The sequence below is a fragment of the Nothoprocta perdicaria genome, unplaced genomic scaffold (genome assembly GCF_003342845.1).
Source record: "Nothoprocta perdicaria isolate Ctin4 unplaced genomic scaffold, notPer1 scaffold_244, whole genome shotgun sequence".
NCBI lineage: Eukaryota > Metazoa > Chordata > Aves > Tinamiformes > Tinamidae > Nothoprocta > Nothoprocta perdicaria.
This window is the reverse complement of record NW_020455471.1, coordinates 505,068-525,016: the sequence shown is the minus strand read 5'-3', so window position 1 is coordinate 525,016 and position 19,949 is coordinate 505,068. Positions and strand designations below refer to the sequence as shown.

The following is a 19,949-nucleotide window of genomic DNA, read 5'->3' as shown; positions in this document are numbered from 1 at the left end:
GAGGAACCGCGCAAGAACGAGTCCCCCCGTCTCCATGGCGACGCGTGGGCGGGGCGGCCTGGGATTGGGCCGCGTAGAAGTGGGCGGGGCTGTCGGCCACCGCCCCGGGGAGGCCGGGCGACTTCCGCGACGTCACGGCGCGGCGCCGGAAGTGAGGGGCGTTGGGCGGCGCGGCGCGGCGGCAGCATGTCGGACAACGAGGACAAGTGAGAGCGCGGCCGCGCGCGCAGGGAGGGGCGGGCGGGGGGGGGGGGGGCGCGCGGCGACCTCCGTGTCCGCCCGGCGACCTCCGTGTCCGCCCGCAGCTTCGACGGCGACGACTTCGACGATGTGGAGGAGGACGAGGGGCTCGAGGACCTGGAGAACGCCGAGGAGGTGGGAGCGGGGCCTGGCGGCGGCGGCGGGCCCGGCCCGGCCCCGGCCGCGCCGCGCTGCCCGCCCCGCGCTGCCCTTCGCAGGAGGGCCAGGAGAACGTGGAGATCCTGCCCTCGGGCGAGCGGCAGCAGGCCAACCAGAAGCGCATCACCACCCCCTACATGACCAAGTACGAGCGGGCGCGGGTGCTGGGCACGCGCGCCCTCCAGATCGCGTGAGTACCGCCCGCCGCGCCGGCCCTCGCTCCCTTCCCCGGGATACACCGGGATGCGCCTTGCGTGGCCCCCGGGCTTTGGGGCCTCCGTCCCTGTGCGCCGCGCAGCCGTGGGGCGCGGGTGAGGGCCCCGTCTCCTCCCGTGGCCGGCGCTGGGGTGGCTCCGCACCTGCCCCTGGCCTGGGAGAGGGGTCCCCATCTCTGCCTYTCATAAGGTGAGTGAGTCTGGGCTGGAAGCCATAGAAACTGTTTGCGAGAGSCAAAATTCGAGGGGACAAACGTCCCAGTCTTTTGGATTTTTCCAAAATTTTCCAAAAAATTTCCAAAATTGGGCTGCAGGGTTTAAGCCTAATGGTCTTGACTTCCTTTCAGACTGCAGTTGTGTTGCAGCAAGCTACGTGTTTCTAAAGCATTTCAGTGAGTGGGGCCCTGTTTGTAACGTGCAGTGGTATTTAAGGTCTCTTTTAAGGGCTCTTAGGGCTGGCTGCTCCCAACGTCTTCCATTCACCCAGGGCAGTTTGAATATTGCCTGTCGGAAGACCCTGCCCTGGGCTGTCTGTAAACGTTTGTGAAGCTCGTCTGAAAACGCATCTCGCTTTTCTCCAGGTTACCTCCACCCTCAGAATAAYGCTGCCCCTTCACAGGAGCCTCGTCTAGAAGCTCCTCAGTGGTGATCACACCTTTCCTTAGGCCTCATTTTGCCTCCCGCTTGGTGAAGCTGTTCTGTGTGCAGCCCCTCAGCTGGTAGAAGGCCGGAGAAAGGGGGGAGCTGCGGGGGGTCTGTGCCAGGCCTCTAATCCAGGCTCCGGCGCCGGGTCCTGCCTCAGGAGAGCCTCTGCCCTCAGAATCCAGGCCAGCAGCAGCCCCCAGTGGCCTCGTCCAGGCATAACGGGAGCTGCTGTTCCCTGCTGCTGCTGAGGAGGRCAGATAACAGTCAGCCCCGCCAGCCCTGCTGCTCAACCCTCTGCAAAATGCCTTTTTCTTTTATTTATTTATTTTTTTTCCTCCTGGAAATAGTGCATCATAAAACCAGCCCTCTCCTTTTCCCCCAGTTAAAGCCTGGAGAATATGAATAGGTCAGGAAGTAAGAGCTGKGGTGGAATTGCAGATGCCAGGCCCATTTTTATAGTGTTTCCGCCCTCTTCAGTGGGTTAATTTTAGAACTTCTTCCTTCCTTCCCCGCGTTTACCCACGGCCCAGGATGACTCCAGGAGGATGTGGCTTTGACTAAGTGCAAAGCCCCAGCTGCTGCTGAGGGCCAGGCCAAGAAGAGCATTCAAGTAAACGCTCGTTCCATAGCCAGCCTGCATCTGCTGAAACTGGTGCTGCCACTGCACGCTCAGAGGAGGGCAAAYTGCTTCCCAGAGTGGATAAAATTCCAGCTTGGGTTTGCCAAGGTGGTGTTCCACTCTGCTGCTCAGCTGCCCTGTGGGCGAGGGACACAGACACGTGCTTGGTTGTCGCCTCTCTGCGTGTTCCCTGCTTGACGGCTGCTCTTCCCACGCAGGATGTGCGCCCCGGTGATGGTGGAGCTGGAGGGCGAGACAGACCCCTTGCTGATCGCCATGAAGGAGCTCAAGTAAGTCTCGCCTTTGGGACTGTATCTAGCAGGTAGTCCTCGCCCTAGCACSTAGCAGCTTATGCTGTGTGGCTTGTGCACCGCTCTGACAGCGAACACTGCAGACACTGTCCCCAGTTCCATGTGGGGACCTCTCCCCAGCTGCAGGTAGCTTGGGCGCTGCTCGCTGCCAGCCTGGGAGCTCTGGCAAAGTGCTGCAGAACCCTGACGTCTTCTATTTGAGAGTCCAGGTGTTTTTCAGGTTTGTGAGAGCCCAAGTCTCCCGTCTTGCTGGAGTCGCTTTAATTCCTTGAGAGGAACTAATGCTGAGCAGCCRTCTGAACAAACCTGTGCTGAAATGAAATGCTGACAAAAGTAAAACACAGACCAGATCTGTGATGATGAAACCCTGTTAAGAACCTTCTCTTTCTGCATCCTTCCATGCTTGGCGTACTGTGCTTGCAAAAGACCCATCCCTGCTTCCTGCCTCCATGTTAGAAAGGGGGTTTTTATCTGGTTACCAGGATGTGTTGCACAGAGATGAAACAAACACAGTCACAGCCTTTCTGGGYGGAGTAGGGGCAGCCTCTGGGTGGCTGTTTACAGCCCACCTTTCCACAGCAAAGCTCCCTGCYGGTCCACGGTTCCCCAGTACGGTCAGTGACCTGCTAGACCACACGCCAGCATTTTTCAAGCAGAGTAGACTCCTTTACTGATTAAATTCCTATTCTTGAAGGGAATTGTCCCTCTACTCTCACCATCTCTCGGTGCATTGCAGTTGCTCTTGTGGATTTGCCTCCTTATCACAGCTCCTTTGTCGTTGCCAAAACCTCCTTAGGTCCCATTCCCTGTCGGATCTGCAGGCTCAGCCTGGTCACTGTCGCCAGCCCGAGCTCTGGAAAGGAGTCAGGGCCTGGCAGGAAATACAGGGACGTCCTGTTCGGTGCCAGAATTCAATCATAATACTTGGCATAAGGGAGAAGCAACTGCGGAATGCTTAGGGTCATTAAAGATGCTGCATTACTTTCCAAGACTGATATGGTYGAAAACCTGATGCCCCGGTTACATTCCAGGCTGCTTAATTACATTCTGCTGACTTAAATCTGCCCTCAGTGACTTAAACTGTGCTCAGCCTTGCCTTGTTTTTTAATGGGAAATGCCACTAGCAGATGCAGTGTTCCACCCCCATGGCAGCCTGCTTTAGTGTCTGAATAGCACCAATTTCATGTATCCTTCTTGCAGTGTAATTGATACTTTGGATGCCTAGAGTGTAAAACCCACTGTAAATGTCATTACTTCTTGTGCACGTTCTTGGAATTCTGCCACTTCTGCAGTGACTTGTGTGGGGAAAAAAAAGTCTTTCCTGCCTTTTCCATCAAACAAGTAGTGGATTTATACTTTGAGTCCCCTCATTTCCTCCTCCTTCTGCCCCRTATCCTCATTAGATGTTTGGTGTGGGCTCCTAGTGGTTGAGATCCCAGGGTGCCATTTCCGTGTTAGCAGTGGATGGCTGACTTGTGCAGGTCTTTATTTTGGGCCTCAAGGTCGCTCCGTGCTTTGCAGCTACAAGACGGGGTTGTTGGGATGTCCCGTGCTATATAATGCAAAGCACTGGTGCTACGCAGATCTTCCAGGGAAACCCAAATTGCTTCCTGAAGCCTCTAAGACCCTACTGGGATTCCTGTTGGTTGCTGGAAGGGTGAAGTGAAGGCTGTGGCATTTCCATTCACCTCTCTGTCCTCTCCTCAGAGCGCGCAAGATCCCCATCATCATCCGCCGATACCTGCCAGACGGGAGCTACGAGGACTGGGGTGTGGATGAATTAATCATCACAGACTGATCCGCCTGCAAAGCCGTTGCTTTTGGTTCTTCCTTCCACAGCAGATGTTTCTATTTTTGTTTATATTTGTGTAAATAAATTGTAAACTGCCCTATTTTTAGCTGAACGTTTTTGTTCTTTCCTTTTTTCGTCTCTGTCCTACGTGCCTGGGAGAAGAGTTTCTTCTCTCCCCTGGCCTGTTTGCTGTGTTCTTTGTTCAGGTGATGTGGGCCGTGTTAGTGGGCTTAGAAAGTGCCTTGCCTTTCTTGCGTTCTTCCTTGGAGAAGCCCATCCCTTTCAGCTAGACTAAAGGCTGCAGGAGCCGCTTCCTCTTCCACTGCCAGCCCTCCCCGCTCACAGGACCAGTAGCCAATTAAACCCCTGTTGTACAAAGAGGATCTCGCAGGTWCTTTGGCTGCGGGGAGGCTCTGGCTCTCCACCCCATCCTTCCTTAAAGTGGGCAGAGGCTGGAGCGCCCGGACACCTCCATTGCTTCCCCCAGACAGTTGGGCCTTTGTGCCCTGGGCAGGTTGCTGTGGAAACCCCCCAATTTCCTCTCTGGCCAGAGCTGCCTATGGGGCTTCTCAGGAGTATCGCCGAGCAGCTCTCATCAAGTCACCTATTGTTTGGCCGCGGCCGCCKCTTATCAGCGCCGGGGATCCCCTTTCAGCAGCGCGGCCCAGCCGGAAGCGCCGTCGCCGCCGCTCGCCAGCCCCGGCCCCGCGGCCACGCGCGCTCCCTGCCCTCGTTCCGGGGTAGCTGGTGCCCGCCGCGCGGTTGCGCTCGTGGTCCTTGGGGTGCCAGTGCGCTCGGAGCCTCGCAGGTGCTCCCGTGGATCTGGCGATGTCCGCAGAGCAGCTAAGCTCTCTCGAGTTCCTTTCTTTGATGTGCTGTGTGGTAAAAGTTCAATAATTTGTCCCTCTAAAYACCGCCACTCAGTTCATGATGGGCAGAGGGGATAGATCATAAGCCCCCTTTGCTACGATTGAGAAAGGTTGGGTGYACGTGTCAGAACCTACAGGAGCTTCTAGCCAGCCCTTACCTGGTTTTTGTTTCTTAGTCTTCTATGGGCTCCAAGACTTGGGAGGAAGACCTGAGCTCTTGGGCAGAACACACTGAGTACGTCTAGAAGCAATTACCTGTTTAAAGTCGCCCTTGGAATTCTTTTAAATTAAGAGGAAACAAAAACCCAAAGCAAGCCTATGATACCTGCTGCTCTATCTTGATGTTGCTCTAGGAAGAATCTCTCCAACTAGGACGTGTTAAACACTGTTCTTACTCATATGAACAAGTGTTCTCCATGCTGCACATGCATTCAGTGCCTACCAGTGAGCATCCCCGTCCCACAGAGAGCTTGTATCCGTGTGTCTGGCAACTTGGCTGTTGTAATGAGCCACGTATGTCATTCTTAGTGTTCCCTCTGAGAGCACTGGTCCCTTGCTGTTTTCAGGTGCAGGACTACGAAGTGCACGGGAGGGGCTGGCTTTGGAGGCAAGACTGCAAGAGCCGAACGGGTCTCCGGACAAAATGACAGGCCAAAGGGGACGCGGAGCTGCTGGCAGGTATGGGAAGGGGGCTGGCCCTGAGGAGCGTGAGTGCTTCCTGGTGCAGGCTGTCCTAACCAAGAAAAGGTTAATTTGCAGCACTGTGGCTTTCAGCCCTCTCCCCCCCACCCTCTGTGGAATCCTTTAATCACGTTGGTGCGGTGAAATTTCAGCCCTGAAATGGTGCCTTTGTGCAATCGTTTTGGCGTCCGCCACGGAGCGCGGGGGTCGTTTTCTTGTCCTTTTTTTAAATGGCTTCTTTGTTTCCTACCCGCCTCCCCTCCCCAGCCTTGCATCTGTATCAGATACGATTAAAGGGATAGGGAAGGATGCCATGCCGGGCCAGCTCCTGCTAGACTGCAGGAGGAGTAATTAACCCCTCTACTCCCAGTGGTGTTGGGAGTCCTGCCTTCGTGTCAGGAGACTCCTGGCCAAGGTGAAGCATCCCCTTCTGCTAGAGAATGGTTGAGGCAGAACGTGCTCCCTTCCTTGGTTTGCTTTTTCAAGAGCTCGAGAAAGATGATTGCGTCAGGGTAGGGACTTTCATTTCTCACTCTTTGGCTCATTCCCACCACGTYCCTTCTTTTTCCCGCTCATGTGGTCACCTTTCCTACCCCTAGTGCCACCATGGCTTCCCCGTCAGCCCACAGGTGCTCCTGACTTGATCAGCAATGCCATTGTCCTCTGGACTCTTCCTGTAGCCCGCAGTTTGGGCTAACACTTTGTCTCCAGCCTAATGAACGGCCACGGTTGCCCTTTGCATTGAACTGTTTAGCTTGTCATCACCATCATGACGGCTCAGTAAGTCGTTACGCTGCYGACGCTCTAGGCCCTACACAGGGCTTCATGTGAACCATGCTGCAAGCTTTAAAAAGCCTTGAATATGCTCCATGGTTCCCAGGCATCCTACTTGCCCTACTCATAGGGCATCTAGTGAACACAAATTCACTGGATGAATCTCATGCCTCTGCCTGGAAATTGTTTGGAACTCTTTAGTAATTTTGGAGTCTCTTTATTAACTGGGGTCCTAGCTAGGTACCATTGGCCTTGATAGATGTCCTTCTTAAGCAGAGCAAAATATACATTTTTTTTTCCAAACGTCCTCAGATAGTCTCCCAGAGCCTGAGAATAAAGAGGAGGGTATAARTCTATGTATGCTTGAATACACTCTCTATGTGTGCTTGTATTCAAATCTGTGGAAGCCCTGGACTATTTGATTTTGTACAGAGAAATTCTTGGTTGCTTTCAAAGTATGTGTGTTCGTGTATGTGGGGAAGAGGTATTTTTTTTAAAGGTATATGATCTACCACCTGGTAAAGACCAAGCTCCTATTCTAGAGAGTGTTAGCAATCACACCAAGAAATTCTTGGGTGAAGCACATGCAAAGCACATGTTCTTACTGGATAGGTCGAATTGTGCAGGCTTAATTGTACAGGCTGAATTTTATCCTATACAATTTTAGCCTATGTATTTGTGAATGGTGGATGCTTCATCTCCAGGGAGGAGTCTGGTAGATCAACCAGAATTTTGCTTGTGTCTCTTCAATGATGGGCAAAAGAAAACTGTGCACAGGGTATGTGTAGTGGGACACATAAGGAAACATATCCTTATGCGGAGAGAGGGAAGAGAATTTCAGGAAAGAGGTAAAAAAAATGCAGACACATGAAAATGAAACTTTTAAGTTTATTATTCCATATGTTTAATGCAGAGTTAATGGTGCTAGGACAGCATAGAGACTGGGAAAAGGGAGGTGGGGCAGGAAGGTGCTACTTGCATAAATAAGGGGGCAAGGCTGGAACAGGTTACATGCATACAGGGAGCAAACGTTCTACATGATCTTTCCAGATGCCGTAAGGAGAGGACATCCATAACTAAGGGAGGCAGGAGGGCATCTGACAGTCATATCAGCAGAGGGAAACGATGGCACACATCACAGTCCACATTTGGCCAAGGTATTTTATCTTGCTAGACTGGAATATCCATTGGAAGGCCCCACAATATGTCTCTGCAGTCAAGTGCTGGGAGTGATCTATTCCTGCAACCGTATTTGTGCCACTTAGCTCCCTGGCATGACAAACCACCCCAGTCCTGGAGAAGACAAGGGGCCAGCAAGCAGACTGGCCTCAGGTGTCGGACTGAAAAAAAGAGGTTGATCTGAGCTGGGCAGCTGGATGCTTCCATTTTGAATCACAACAGGGAAAACGAGTTCCTTTGCACCTCTCATAGGCCTATTTTTTTTGCTGTTATCCAAAAGTGTGTATTTCTACCTTGCTTAAAGCCACGAGAATAATCTTTCCATCCTCAGCAAAGGTAGGAGGGAGATGCTGACAAACTGGAATACACGACGATCCAACAAGCAGAGATGCAGACCCCACTAGTCTGAGTTTGGAGTAGGGATTCAAAGTGAGTATTGGAATCACCTCTGGGTGTTGGCAGGTGAGGTTTATGCCTGTAGTTTTGGATGCAATAGCAGATTTCCTGTTCCTTCCATATTTCACACAGACACAGTCAGACATTGGAAGAGCAAGGGCCAAGTTTGGCTGGAGGTTGTTTGGGACACTGGAGAGATTAAAAAGGACCGAGATACCAGTAATGCCAGATGAGTGATTCAGAATAATTGTAAGAAAGGAGGATTTGCCCACAGGTCTTTCATGAGCCATAAAGCACTCTCTGCCTCTCCCATACCTCCTCACAGGAATACATGTGCATGCTACGAGATGAATAAAGCTAAAACCAACAATGTGGTTCCTGAGTCCAATGTAYTGTTCAGTCAAGCCTTAAAATCTCTATGCAGGAAAGAGTGTGGGGTCAAACAGGGATAAGGCTGGAGAGGAGAGGCAGGGAGAAAAGCTGGGATGCAGCTGTGGAAATCAGCAGGGAAGCAAGCGTAAGTTGGTCTTCCAACGGGGATCAAGATTCATGCATGTGTGAATCTTAGGCAGGACTGCTGCACAACACTGATCTCAAGGAAGCTGGCTGTGCCATCCTACCTACTACTCCTCCCAAAACATGTTCACCAAGGTGCCTGAGCAACCACCCTTCACCCACAGCAGGTAACAAAGAGTTGGCCRTTACAGCCGATTGGAAACACTTGCTAACTCACTGGAGCAGTCTGGGGAGGAGAAGGAGAGTCTCTCTTATCTTACAGTCCAGGGTGCACACAACGAAACCCACCACAGACCAATCACTCCATGTCTAGAATCCTCCTCATCTAGAAGGCCAATAAAGTGTTGCAAGCCAGTTGGGTGGCCTGCATGGAATTGGTAAAGGGCGAAAGGACGAAAAACCTTCCTGTAGGCGAGTGAGCCAGCGATAGCCGGGGTCATGAAAGGCACTTCYGGATACTCAGTGGGTTCTGGTGGCTGGATGACACTGAATGACCTCGGAGTTCGGAGGCTCTTCTGCCTGCGCTGATTCTTCGGAGCCTTTCTGTTGCTGTTTTGGTCACTGTTCCCCATTCCCTATGGTCTAGAGAGAGTCGTATACACAGGCTGTTCCCAATGTGTGGGGCTATGGGACTGTGGCACGGATGGTGCAGGGTCAGAGATAGCAGTGTAAAGGGGACGTTGGGAAGGTCCCATATAGGAGAAGGCAGAATAGAGGCCAGAGGCTTGGCTGGAATGGCTGTAGTAGGGTCCCGAGGGTTGGTGGTCAGGGTAGTCAAACTGGGGCCTGGAGATGGAGGGGAAGGCTGAACCGTAGTGAGGCAGACTAAGGGATGTGTAAGCTATCTGGGAGGTGGAGGGCTGCTCAGTGTAATGACCTCCAGGGGCAGACCCTTCTGTTTTCACCTGCGCTTTGGAGTCCACCACCGATGACGTGGCAGTGGACAAGGAGACTCCATGTTGCTTGGAGATCCAGGCAGAGTGTCCGCTGGCTGCAGCCAGGGCACTCCCTAGGCCGTAGCCAGCAGCCGCGGCTGCTGCGTAGCCCCCAACATGGCCTGGATGGCCAGCGTGTCCATTGGGTGGCAGGTATTGGTCAAATTCATTGACATCAAAGGTCTCCATGTTGGACATCACTTCATGGCTGATCTCCCCGATGTCCACATTGCCAAAGTCAATGTGTGGCTTTCCCCCTTCTCCCAGAGAACGCCCCTCACGTTTGGAGTCGGCTTTGCCAGCCTGCAGCTCAGTCTTGGGAGTGGTAGGAGGTGTGGGGGGACCGTGGCTCTGACCTGCAATGTGAAAAATATTTTGAGGAGGAAAGAGAGAGAAAAGGTGAGTTATCACTTTATGTATACCTGGACCATAACATATGCCAGCTCCACTCCTCCTCATACTCCAGCAACTGCCCAGCTGGAGTTTTTAGTGAAGGGAGAGAGAAGAGCCAAAAACAAACTRGCACCTTTTTATATTATCTTCTGCAAGACGAGGGAGGGTAGAATGATTCCCTAGCTCACAGAAGGAATGCAAATGCCTGTGAAACTCAGGCATGCCCCAGACTGGTGACTCCAACAAAGTTCATTGGAATCATGAGGAACGTGTGAGCCATATCATGAAGGTGATAACATTTATTTTTTGAGCCTTTGAGTTGGCTGTAACCTGTCCATACACCTATGGACACCTGGGACTCACCTGAGGAGTGTTCTGGGTGCCCATCAGACATGGGTGACCCTTCCCCAGGATGTCTGTGATCCAGGTGGGTGCTCTTGTAATGCGCCTGGATAGCAGTAGCCCCGCCAGCGTCTCCATCTACTTGGCCTTCACCCTCGCCCTGTGTGGCCTTGCCATTTTTCCGACGGCGTGGCTGGTATTTGTAATCAGGATGGTCTTTTTTGTGCTGCATCCTCAGCCGCTCTGCCTCTTCAATGAAGGGCCGCTTGTCGCTTTCGTTTAACAACCTGCAGAGGCCAAGGCGGAAGAGAGGAGGGAAAGGAGAGGGGCAGGTAGGTCAGAACAAGAACATGTACATAGCACGGCATTTAAACATGGGCATAAGGCTGTTACCCCATTTAGGAGGTTTCTCAGAAGAGTTGGCAGAGCTTGAAAATACTGCAACGTTTTCCTCCTCATTGTTAACGTTTCCTGCTCATACTAAGCCTTAACACTAGTCAGTGCTAGCACTGCGACCTCCTTTTCTAGTTACATTATGATTCTTACCTCAGTAAGTTCAGTGCTTTCGTATATGTAGTTTCACCCCCTAAGGCAAATACGGCCTTTCATGTAAAATAAGGCTGGGCAAGTTGCTTTCAAAGACTGTGGGCAAATCAAGGGAAGATGGGATCATGTCTCAAACTGAACTAGCACGTCACACCCTTGCTACTCCGAGTGCTGTCTCTCCTGTGTGTCTCATGCTTTTTCCCAGATTGTTTATTTACTCCAGTTTAACCTTCCATATTTTCAGAGACACTGCTCTGAGTTTGAGGTGCTACTGAGCACAATTATCAGTGTTTTGTGTTGGCTCCACAGGGCCCATGCTGCATGGAGCTTGCTGGTATTTTAAGTATCTTGCAATATCCTAGAACAGAATTAAAGAAGATTTAGATGGGGGAAACGGAGAGTTTCTTTTGACGCTCCTGGGGCTCCTGCTCACCGTACATGTTGGTAATGTGAAAACCTGAAACATGAATGTCCAGCTCTACTTGAACATAGTCTACTAGTTGTAAAAAAAGAAAAAATAGCTGCTACATTTCTGGGCCTTGTAGAAATAGATGAGCTTTGATCTCTGGATGAAGGCAGTAAAGAAATGCAAACTCCCTCTCTGTATTCCTGGCAGATTATGGGCTGCTCTAGTTAAGATAGGATCTCTGAGGATATTATGAAATGTGCAGGCAGAACCGCTCAGAAGGCTTGAAGAGACTAGGCCGCATTGCACAGGTCTTTAACAGCTTCTTGGTTGGAAGTACTTTGGTTTTATTTTATGATTCTTTTCAAATATTCTTGCAACTCAAAGTCATACTGGTTTCAACCAGAAATCAATGCTCTAAAAAAAGGTACCAGTCTTTTCCTACAGTTTGTAGCCCAAACAGTGATTAGAAATGACAGGGCACCCAAGTAGCAAAATATTTTCCAATAACGTCTGTCCCCTTTTTCCCTCCACAAAAGAAATGCCTGGAGATGGGGAAAAAACAATCCCAGCCAGGCTATGTTGGTACCTTGGTATTCCTGAAGTAATTAACACTAATTTGACCAATTAGGCTAAACTGTGGCAGTGTAGAAAACAGGCCAAAAACGAACACTCGAAGAGAGGCATGAGGTATGGCTAAAGAGACTATGCAGYTAAATGTCCTTCCTCATCTTCCCAGCTAGCAGACAGAAGGTGTGTGGCAAGGTCTGGAGCTCATTACGGTGCCGACCCAGGGTCACTCCGGGCAGCCGAAGAAGGTCATGGCCACAGACTGCATTCCACCACTGCCTTAATCCCAGAGATTAGAGCAACTGAGCCACCATGAATCCAAGACCAGCTTTCCTGTCTCCCTCCTGCCACCCTGCACCATGCTCACACGTTCCAGAGGACTCTAATCCCTCACCCTGCACTGCTCCAAAGAGGTTTCTAACGGGTCTGAGGCAACAGCTCTTCAAGCTCTAAAGGGTCTTGCAGTTCCTGGAACCATCACAAACTGGGAGGCAACCTTGCCTCGGCGCCATCTTCATCCTTGCAGAACACCTGATCTCCACAAGAGATGATGAAAGGTTTCTCTTGAAGAGAAATCAGAGAAGAGAGGCAAAATCCACAGCCTTGAAATGCTTGACACTTCTCTGCAAGGCAGCCAGGCCTGGAATTGTTGATGCTACCGAACAAGATGGTGCCAGAGCTAACAAGTTAGCTTTCAAGATGCTAACAAGAAACCTTTCAGTTTCTCAAAGCAAAGGGCCTATACACTGCACAGCTTTGATCTGCGGGAGGCACCAGGCAAAGAGCTGAGAGCTCCCAATGTGGCCGCCAAAGGAGATCAAAGCTCAGCTTTCCAGAACTGTCTCAGGGATGACCTGAACAAGAGTCACTTGAAGTTATCCAAGAGTCAAATCTCTGCCCTCTGATCTCTGCCAGGTTCCTCACCTCGTCTCCCCTCAAGAGCAGCTCATTAGCAGTGCCCCCAGCAGAACAGCAAAAAAAGTCCACTCCCCACATCTTTGTCTTCTCCTTTCCAAGTCTCCCTACTCCCTCCTCCCTCCCACTGGGATCAGAACTCAAATCGGCTTTAGCAAAGTGAAACTGGTGCGAGCAGGCAAAGGCCAGGAGATTTGGGGGATTTAGATTTCACTTATTTCCTGCCCTCCCCCTCCTGGGTCCTGTCCCCCGACGCTCCCCAGTTGATACTGTGGAGGAGTCTCACATGGGCAGGGGAATAAAAATGGGCAAAGCTCTAACAGGGCTTAACTGCGTCCTCTCCATCCGATCCAGCACCAAATGCTCAACCTTGAGCCCAGAGGAAAGGGGGAACCTGCAGGCACCCTGCTTTGGGAGGAGAAAGAAGGGCTAAAATCTTTCCAGCCATCTCTTTCAGCCTCTTTTTACGGCCCAGCATTGCAATGGGAGGCCACTGCGTGCCAGGGTACGGAAATGGCGGCCCGAGGCCTGGCTCTTCCCCATGCCTCAGCTGCCGATGAGTCACTATGGCAGTGAAGGAGTTGGTCATCTCCCAGCATGGCTGATGCAAGATGAGAGCTGACTTGGAAGAAAAACATCTGGGCGGGCTCCCTTGCACGTCCGCAGCTCCTGACTTCGCGGGCATGACCCTGTTCCCTGGGCACTTTGCCTAGGTGATGCAGGGTGCGGGAAACTAGAGCATGTGCTGCCACCCAGATACAAAGATCCCTTCACGGGGTCCTCTCGCCCCTCCCCACACTGTCTTCAGCTCCTCACTGCCCCCTTCTTCCCGCATCCCCTTTGTTTTCAGCCCTGGAGATGGTGCTGCTTGGCATTTTGGCTTCGAGTCATGCCGACATTTTTTCAGCAGCCGGCCTCCATTTGAGAGCTGCTCCCTGTCTCGCTGCAGGGAAGGAAAGCCACCACGGCGAGCTCTAGTGATCGCCAAGCACAAAAACCCTCCCTTTGTCWTCTTYCTCTTCTCCTCCCCTTTCCTTCAGCCTCCACCTCCTTTTTAGTTTGTTTGTCTCCTTGAATGCTCACCTCACACACAAAGTGGGTACAAACTGGTGAGAGGTGGACCGAACTGTAAGCTCTCCAGYACTGCTGGCTCTAGTCCTCAGGACCAAACAGGTACCATGACCCAAACAAAGAGGAGGGTCTCATGGAGGAGAGTCTCACAGCTCTCCTCACCTAGCGCTTGGGCCCATGGAGACTGTGGTGGTGGCTGGAGCTGGAGGGGCTGCAGGCTGTCTCGACTGAGCATCTGGCAACCCCCCGCCTTCCTTCATGGGTCACAGCGATGCCTACTGCCATGGGCAGCATGTACTCCTTGCTTTGCCAGCGGTTGGAGATGGCCTTCTCACCCTTCATCCCCTGCTTGTGGCAGCTTCTTTCTCTCAAGCCTCCTCCTGAGTCTGGCATAGGAGTGCGTGTGAAGTGGGGAGAGGATGAAGAGAGGTTTGAAGCCCAAACCCCCTCCTCTCCCWGCTCCTTCTGCCCCCCGCCCCCGCAATGGCCCCAGGGGACATTTCTCCACATAACACTGATGCAATGTGGCAGCGCTGCCGGCCGCAGCAGCTCCCTCTGGCTCCCTGTTTGCCTCCCTCTGTCTCCTGCAGAATGGCACCTTTCATAGGCAGCAGCTCCCCAGCGCTTTCTGCGGCGCAGCGCTGGAGCCCGCAAGCCCCGTGAGCAAACACGGCTCCAGGCCTGCACACAGCAGTCGCCCGCCCCCAGCTGCCTGCGCTGCTTGAATCTGGTTTGCACAGCAGCGGGTAAGACAGCGCTGGGTTGTTGCTCCATCTACTAGGTGTCTTTAAAGAAGGTTTTTCAGTCCCCTTTCGAGCCTCTGCCATACCTACCCAGCACTAGTTGCTGGATACACATTTGGTTTAAGGGTTGTTTCCAAACACTGTCCGTGATCACTAGCTCTAATTCCCATTTCTCTGTCTCACACATCCTGCCAGTGCACTTTTTTCTCAGCCTACATGGAAATATAGTCTAGAGAGCCCACATTTTCTGAAGCAACTGGCCGTTTAGACCATGAGGTTTGTGTGGCCATCTTAGAAGGGTGGGGATGTGTGAATAGCTACGGCCCGTTGCAGAGACCCTGAGACTGAGCCATCTAGAACTCCATCTGGCTGCTCTCAGTTTGTGACAACACAAAGGAGCTCTACTCTGGGGACAGCATAGACCAAACAGCATGTGGGACAAGCGCCAGCGGGAGCCGAAAGGAGGACRACCCAGCAGTAACATGGCTGCAAGGCTACGTTGGGTTGACTCACAGCTACAGTCCTGGTAGCTTTTAAGGCACCTCGCCTGGACTTTTGTGGGCTCATTTTTCCCCCTCACACTCCCAGAAAGACACATGCAGGCAGTTCTACCAAGTCAGATGTCGACCGACGCCTGCACACTAACCCCAGCTTATTCTGCCATGCTGTCCCATACAGGCCGACAAAGCACCGAAAGCCGCGATCCGTGCTAATGGCGGTGACTCAGAAAGGAGACACGCTCAGTAAGAGCAGCTGGGTTAAAAACCCAGCAGCATTCAATAGTCACAGCCCCAGATCTGATCCTACAAGCTTCTCCACATGACAGACACACTTTCTGGCCACAGGATGGCCTAAGAAATGCCAGGGGGTCCTTGTGGGACCTCTGCTTTCTACTGACAGCAGCATCCCTCGGCTAGAACAGTCTCATTAGGCTGAGTTCACATTGCCGTGGGAGCCATGCCGTGGGAATAGGAAGCTAGTCAGGTATTCTAATGTCGCCAAAGGTAGAGTTTTGTGTCTCTGTAATAGCTACAGAGAACTTTTCTGATATATTTTTACAGGAAACAGAGTGTTTGAAGGGCAGCCAGGCCTATAAAATACAGAAATATTTTGCAACAAAGGCACAATATCTTCAAATAACACTTTTTAACAGAAAGATGTCATTTCTCTCCGCGAGCACCCACCCTTCTGCCATAGATTCAGACATGAAGATGTACGAAAGGGGAACCAARGGTAGTTGGAAGTGGAGGAGTGAGAGGCAAAGTATAAAGGAGATAGTTAATGAAGACATGAATGGAAGAGGATGGTGAGGGGACACTGGGAGATGATGGCTCCATCGGGGGGGTAACCARTACAGGGAACAACAGAGCAAACCAGCTGCCTATCAAAATGGAGGCAAAAGGCTGGATGAGAACTAAGGATCATCATTTTGCCTGTGTCTAGGGCTGATGGCATGGTTTGAGGTTGGAATAACTGCTGTGGAAAAGGGAATATAGCAGAGAACAAAACAGAAAGGCAGGAAAGGCCATTAGCAGGGAAGACTGTGATCATCCCCTGTCTTCAACTTTTCAAAGCAATCCTTTGCTTGAGTTGCACTAAACACTGATGGTTTGGGGTAAATGGGGCGATACAGGCCTAAGGACATGCTTCTGCCTTGTGGGCAAGAAGGTTTGAAGTCAGAAGGAGACTTGGGCATTGGCTGATGAATAGGATGCATTTTGCTTCTATCTGGAAGAAATGTCTCTTTCCTTATCCAAGACTGAGGGCTCCCTCCTGAAAAATGCCATTGGATCTGGAAAGGGCACAAGAGAGCCTGTTCACATGAGGCTGATAGCCATGATTCGTGTTTGCTTGTGCAGAGCAAAGAGGGTGAGGGTGCTGGGTAACCCTGGCCTTGCAGCATAAAGTGTTTATAATTGCGTGTTGGGCTATTTGTGGAGATTGTCGGATGGGAAGGAAGGAGAACAGCTACCCTACATGCGCTGCTCGTGTGCGGCGGCTCTCTGTGCACGCACACATCCCACACATACGTGCACACCTGCAGGCCTGCCGCTATCTCTCTGCACATCCCATCAGTCCCTCTGGCACTGGCTTTTCCAGAGATAGGAGAAGAGGTTCGGAGAGGGAGGGTATGGAAAAGGCATGAAGAGCTGCACAAAGCTAAAATCTAAACAGGTGCTAACAAAATGGAAGGGCCAAAGGGAAGAGCACGTGTGTGTGCTGGCTAGAAGAAAAGGGTATCCCCCTCCAGAGACAAAAGGAAATTGGTGCCAGTTTGAACCAATGTGTCACAGGAGAGCCTGCTAAGGAGGTGAACATTTCAGGTTTGTTGAGTGCTGTAGTCTTCCAGAGAGCCGCCTTGCTGACAACACTGCTCAGAGATAAAGGATCAACTGTGCCTAGGATATGTAGCTAGAGAGATACCGTTTCATCTCTTTCCTGCATTCCTTCCCCCTCTTCTTTTCTAGCAGGGTCTCCTCTTGCATAAATGTTCCCACTTGCTGACCCTGCGTGGCCTGCCAAAACTGGGATCACGAGACAGCCAGGTCTGCGGGCAATCATCGGCCTCCAAGCACTCCTCCCTTTCCCTGACTTTTCTCATCTGCCATAACTTAATTTCCCACTTGCCCTATGGCACTGTGCAGAAGATAATCCCTGTTAGTGCTGGGACACGTGTTTAAATAGGCTTGAGGCAACTGGAAGTGACTTAAGTTTGATAGGGCTCAGTCCAGTTCCTGTTAGTGAGCAATTTCAACCAACAAAGGTGAGCTAAGAAAAACAGATCTCCCCTGATGGCCAGACAGTTATTTCCAGGCAAGGACCAGGAGTAGAGAATACTGAGTCAGGAAGAAAGGACACCAGGCAAAGTTAGAAGGAAAAATAATGGAAAAACAAGATAAGGGCTGCCGTGAGGGATGGAGGTGAGCTCTACAGTGGACGCTTTCACAATATCTAACAACGATATTTGCCCCATTCCCCAGTCAAGAGACAACCCCTTAACCCCATCTCCATCCTTCCACATGACCACACAGTCCTCTCTACAACGCCTCAGCATCATGCTCCCCCTCTCTCTGCCTGTCTTACCTCCAGAGCTTGCCCAAGGTCTTACTGAGCTCCGCGTTGTGGAGGTGCGGGTACTGGTCAGCCAGTTTCCGGCGGGCAGCTTGTGCCCATACCATGAAGGCGTTCATGGGGCGCTTGACATGGGGTTTGCTCTTGTTACTTCCATTGACCCGAACAGGCATAGGTACCAGGGTCCAGTCATAGCCGCTCAGCACCTGGCTGACTGCCTCTCGGATGCACACAGGGAATTTGTCATCATCCGCCTCTGAATCTTGCTGCTCCTTCTTGACCTTGCCCATCTCTCCGTTTCCAGAGCCAGCAAGGTGAGGAGAGTTGTCTGATGCCATGGAGGGTCCTGGTGAGAGACAGTGGTGGTCTTCAGAGCCTACTGGGCTCATCTCCACCTCTGAAAGGTCTTGATCATCAGCCATTATTGCTCTTGAGCCCTCTCTTCCTTCTCTGTATCCTTCTTCTCACTGGGCAGGGGAGGGAGGAAGACAAAAACAAAGGAAAGAAAGGAAAGACGAAAAAAAAAAGAGAAATGGAAGAGCAAAAACCAAACCTAAAAGGGACTCCAAACTCTCCGAAGAGCTGACCACGAGACGGGGACCACTTGATAAAAGTGCAAGCAAAGCAATTGCGATTCACACCACAAAACCCGTGATCAATGGGGGTGGGAACGGGTTGGGGCCRCTGATTAATTGAAAGCTCTCTATCTCTGCAATAGTCCGGATCTTACATTTATAGAGGGGCCTGCGGCAGCTGCCTGGGGATGCTGAGGACAGAAAGAATAAGAGGAACCCGAAAGGATAGAGACATGGATGGGAAGCAGGATGGGGGAGCAGCTGCAAAACTTGTGTCAGGAAGCGACCCTTTCTTTTTAAGACTTGCCTTGAAATGCTAGCACGGTGCACTGGGGAGTCGTGGGAGACGGCGCGCCAGCAGATGTATTGATAAACCAGAACAAACCTATCTCCAGCTACAGGAGAAGCTGAGCAGGAGACACRGCATGGCAGGGAAGCCAGCAAGTGCTGTGCATCAGCATACAGCAACCCMTATCCTGGCGGAGGAAAGTGCCCTTATACAAACACCCATCCCTCACCCACCTCATCTCAGGTCATGAGCCAAATACTTAAAATACATCTCTCCAACATGCGTGTATGTGTATGCATGTACATATATATACACACACACACACATATATATATACACACATAGGTTCATACATAGAAAGTTTAACTTCCTTTGAGAAAAGCCAAGGATTTGAGTTGCCTGCCCCATATACTCATCCTTCTCTCACTCTGTTTGCGGTCACCTCTGAAAATCGCTGCCACCATGCAGCAGTTCCCCACTTCGGAAAAGACGCACTCTGAGGATAAAGGCCTCTCTATCCCATTCTATCCCATCATCCAGAAATTAAAAAAAAAAAAAAAGAAAGGAAAAAAAAAAAGAAGAAAGGACCCTTGCTAAAAAAATTGAAAAAGTAACAGAAAGTAGGAAAAAAAAAAAGGGTGAGTGAGCGCAAAAGTGTGTGCGTGTGTGTGAGCGAGCTCAGGTAGGAAAACTTACGTTGCTGGCCGGCGTGCCTGGCAAATCCAGCGAGGGCTGTAATTTGTATCCCAATAGCCCCTGTGTTCTCTCCTCCGAGCCCTGGCGGCTTACAGGAGCGCTGCGCGGGGAGGCTCTCAGGCAAGTGCCATTCCTAGAGGGAGGCTTGGTTTTTACTAATACCCTGGCTGGACGTCTCTTGCAGGCTTTGCTGCTTAGCACCGGGGGAGGGAAGGGCGGAAGGTGGAGCTAAGCACTCCTCAGAGCCAGAATACAGTCAGTTGGTGGCGGCGGGGAGGGGACACGGGCAGCCCCCCACCCCACCTCGGGTGCACGCACGTTCCTCACTTTCCCTGGCGCCAGCTTCTCCATGAAAATTGCAGCCAACTCRCTGAGCGACTCCCAGCATCGTGGCTGCAGTTGTGATCACACTAGAGGGTTAAGCTCAGGAGTTTGGGGGCAGCTAGGTGCAGGAAGGGAGCCCATGTGGGGTGAGTGAGAATGATGGTGATGTGTCTTCGAGCCAGGTGCTCTCTCCTTCCTTCAGCCAACACRTTTGCTCGTATGAGGCCTGGTTCCCTGGATGCTCCCAAAGAGTCATCAGTCACAGCATCTCATGGGGACCCAAGTGTGTTGCAGTAATCTGTSCAGGGTCTTCAAGGTCAGTATGCTGCCAAAAGGGGCCTCCTGATTTGAAGACCTGCTCCTGCAGGGTAGGGAAGGAGATAGAGGATTTCAAGGATCTTTTGCATATGAAGGGATACTAGATTCAGGGAAAATACTTCRTTGTTGGACAGTTGGTATCATTTTGAATCATTTTGAGGATATTTGCACTGTAGAGATGGGTTTGTCACGATGCATTCCGCTCTGTATCTAAGACAACCAGGCTTCATCACATCTTTCAATTTCTACCCTGTTTTCCTCTCCAAGTCCTCTGATAGTTGCCTTCTTCACATTGTTTCTTTACTCGCTGGGCCTCACAAAGGACAGCGCCAAGYCTTTAACCACAAAAGGCTGCCCA

The 19,949-nt window shown here is 51.5% G+C and overlaps 2 protein-coding genes across 2 annotated transcripts; one reads left to right on the top strand and one right to left on the bottom strand.

Annotated features, from left to right (window-relative positions):
* The first annotated feature begins 172 nt into the window (after positions 1 to 172).
* POLR2F (RNA polymerase II subunit F) lies at positions 173 to 4,081 on the top strand. The gene is made up of 5 exons (XM_026039863.1): positions 173 to 206; positions 306 to 375; positions 459 to 589; positions 2,097 to 2,168; positions 3,897 to 4,081. Exons 1-5 carry the CDS (start codon positions 187 to 189, stop codon positions 3,985 to 3,987), a joined length of 384 nt encoding a protein of 127 aa, XP_025895648.1. The 5' UTR covers positions 173 to 186; the 3' UTR covers positions 3,988 to 4,081.
* Positions 4,082 to 7,374: 3,293 nt separating this feature from the next.
* On the bottom strand, positions 7,375 to 17,865 carry SOX10 (SRY-box 10). Its single transcript, XM_026039899.1, has 3 exons — positions 17,402 to 17,865; positions 10,088 to 10,353; positions 7,375 to 9,687 (listed from the first exon to the last, which is right to left on the bottom strand). Exons 1-3 carry the CDS (start codon positions 17,809 to 17,811, stop codon positions 8,972 to 8,974), a joined length of 1,392 nt encoding a protein of 463 aa, XP_025895684.1. The 5' UTR covers positions 17,812 to 17,865; the 3' UTR covers positions 7,375 to 8,971.
* Positions 17,866 to 19,949: the final 2,084 nt, after the last annotated feature.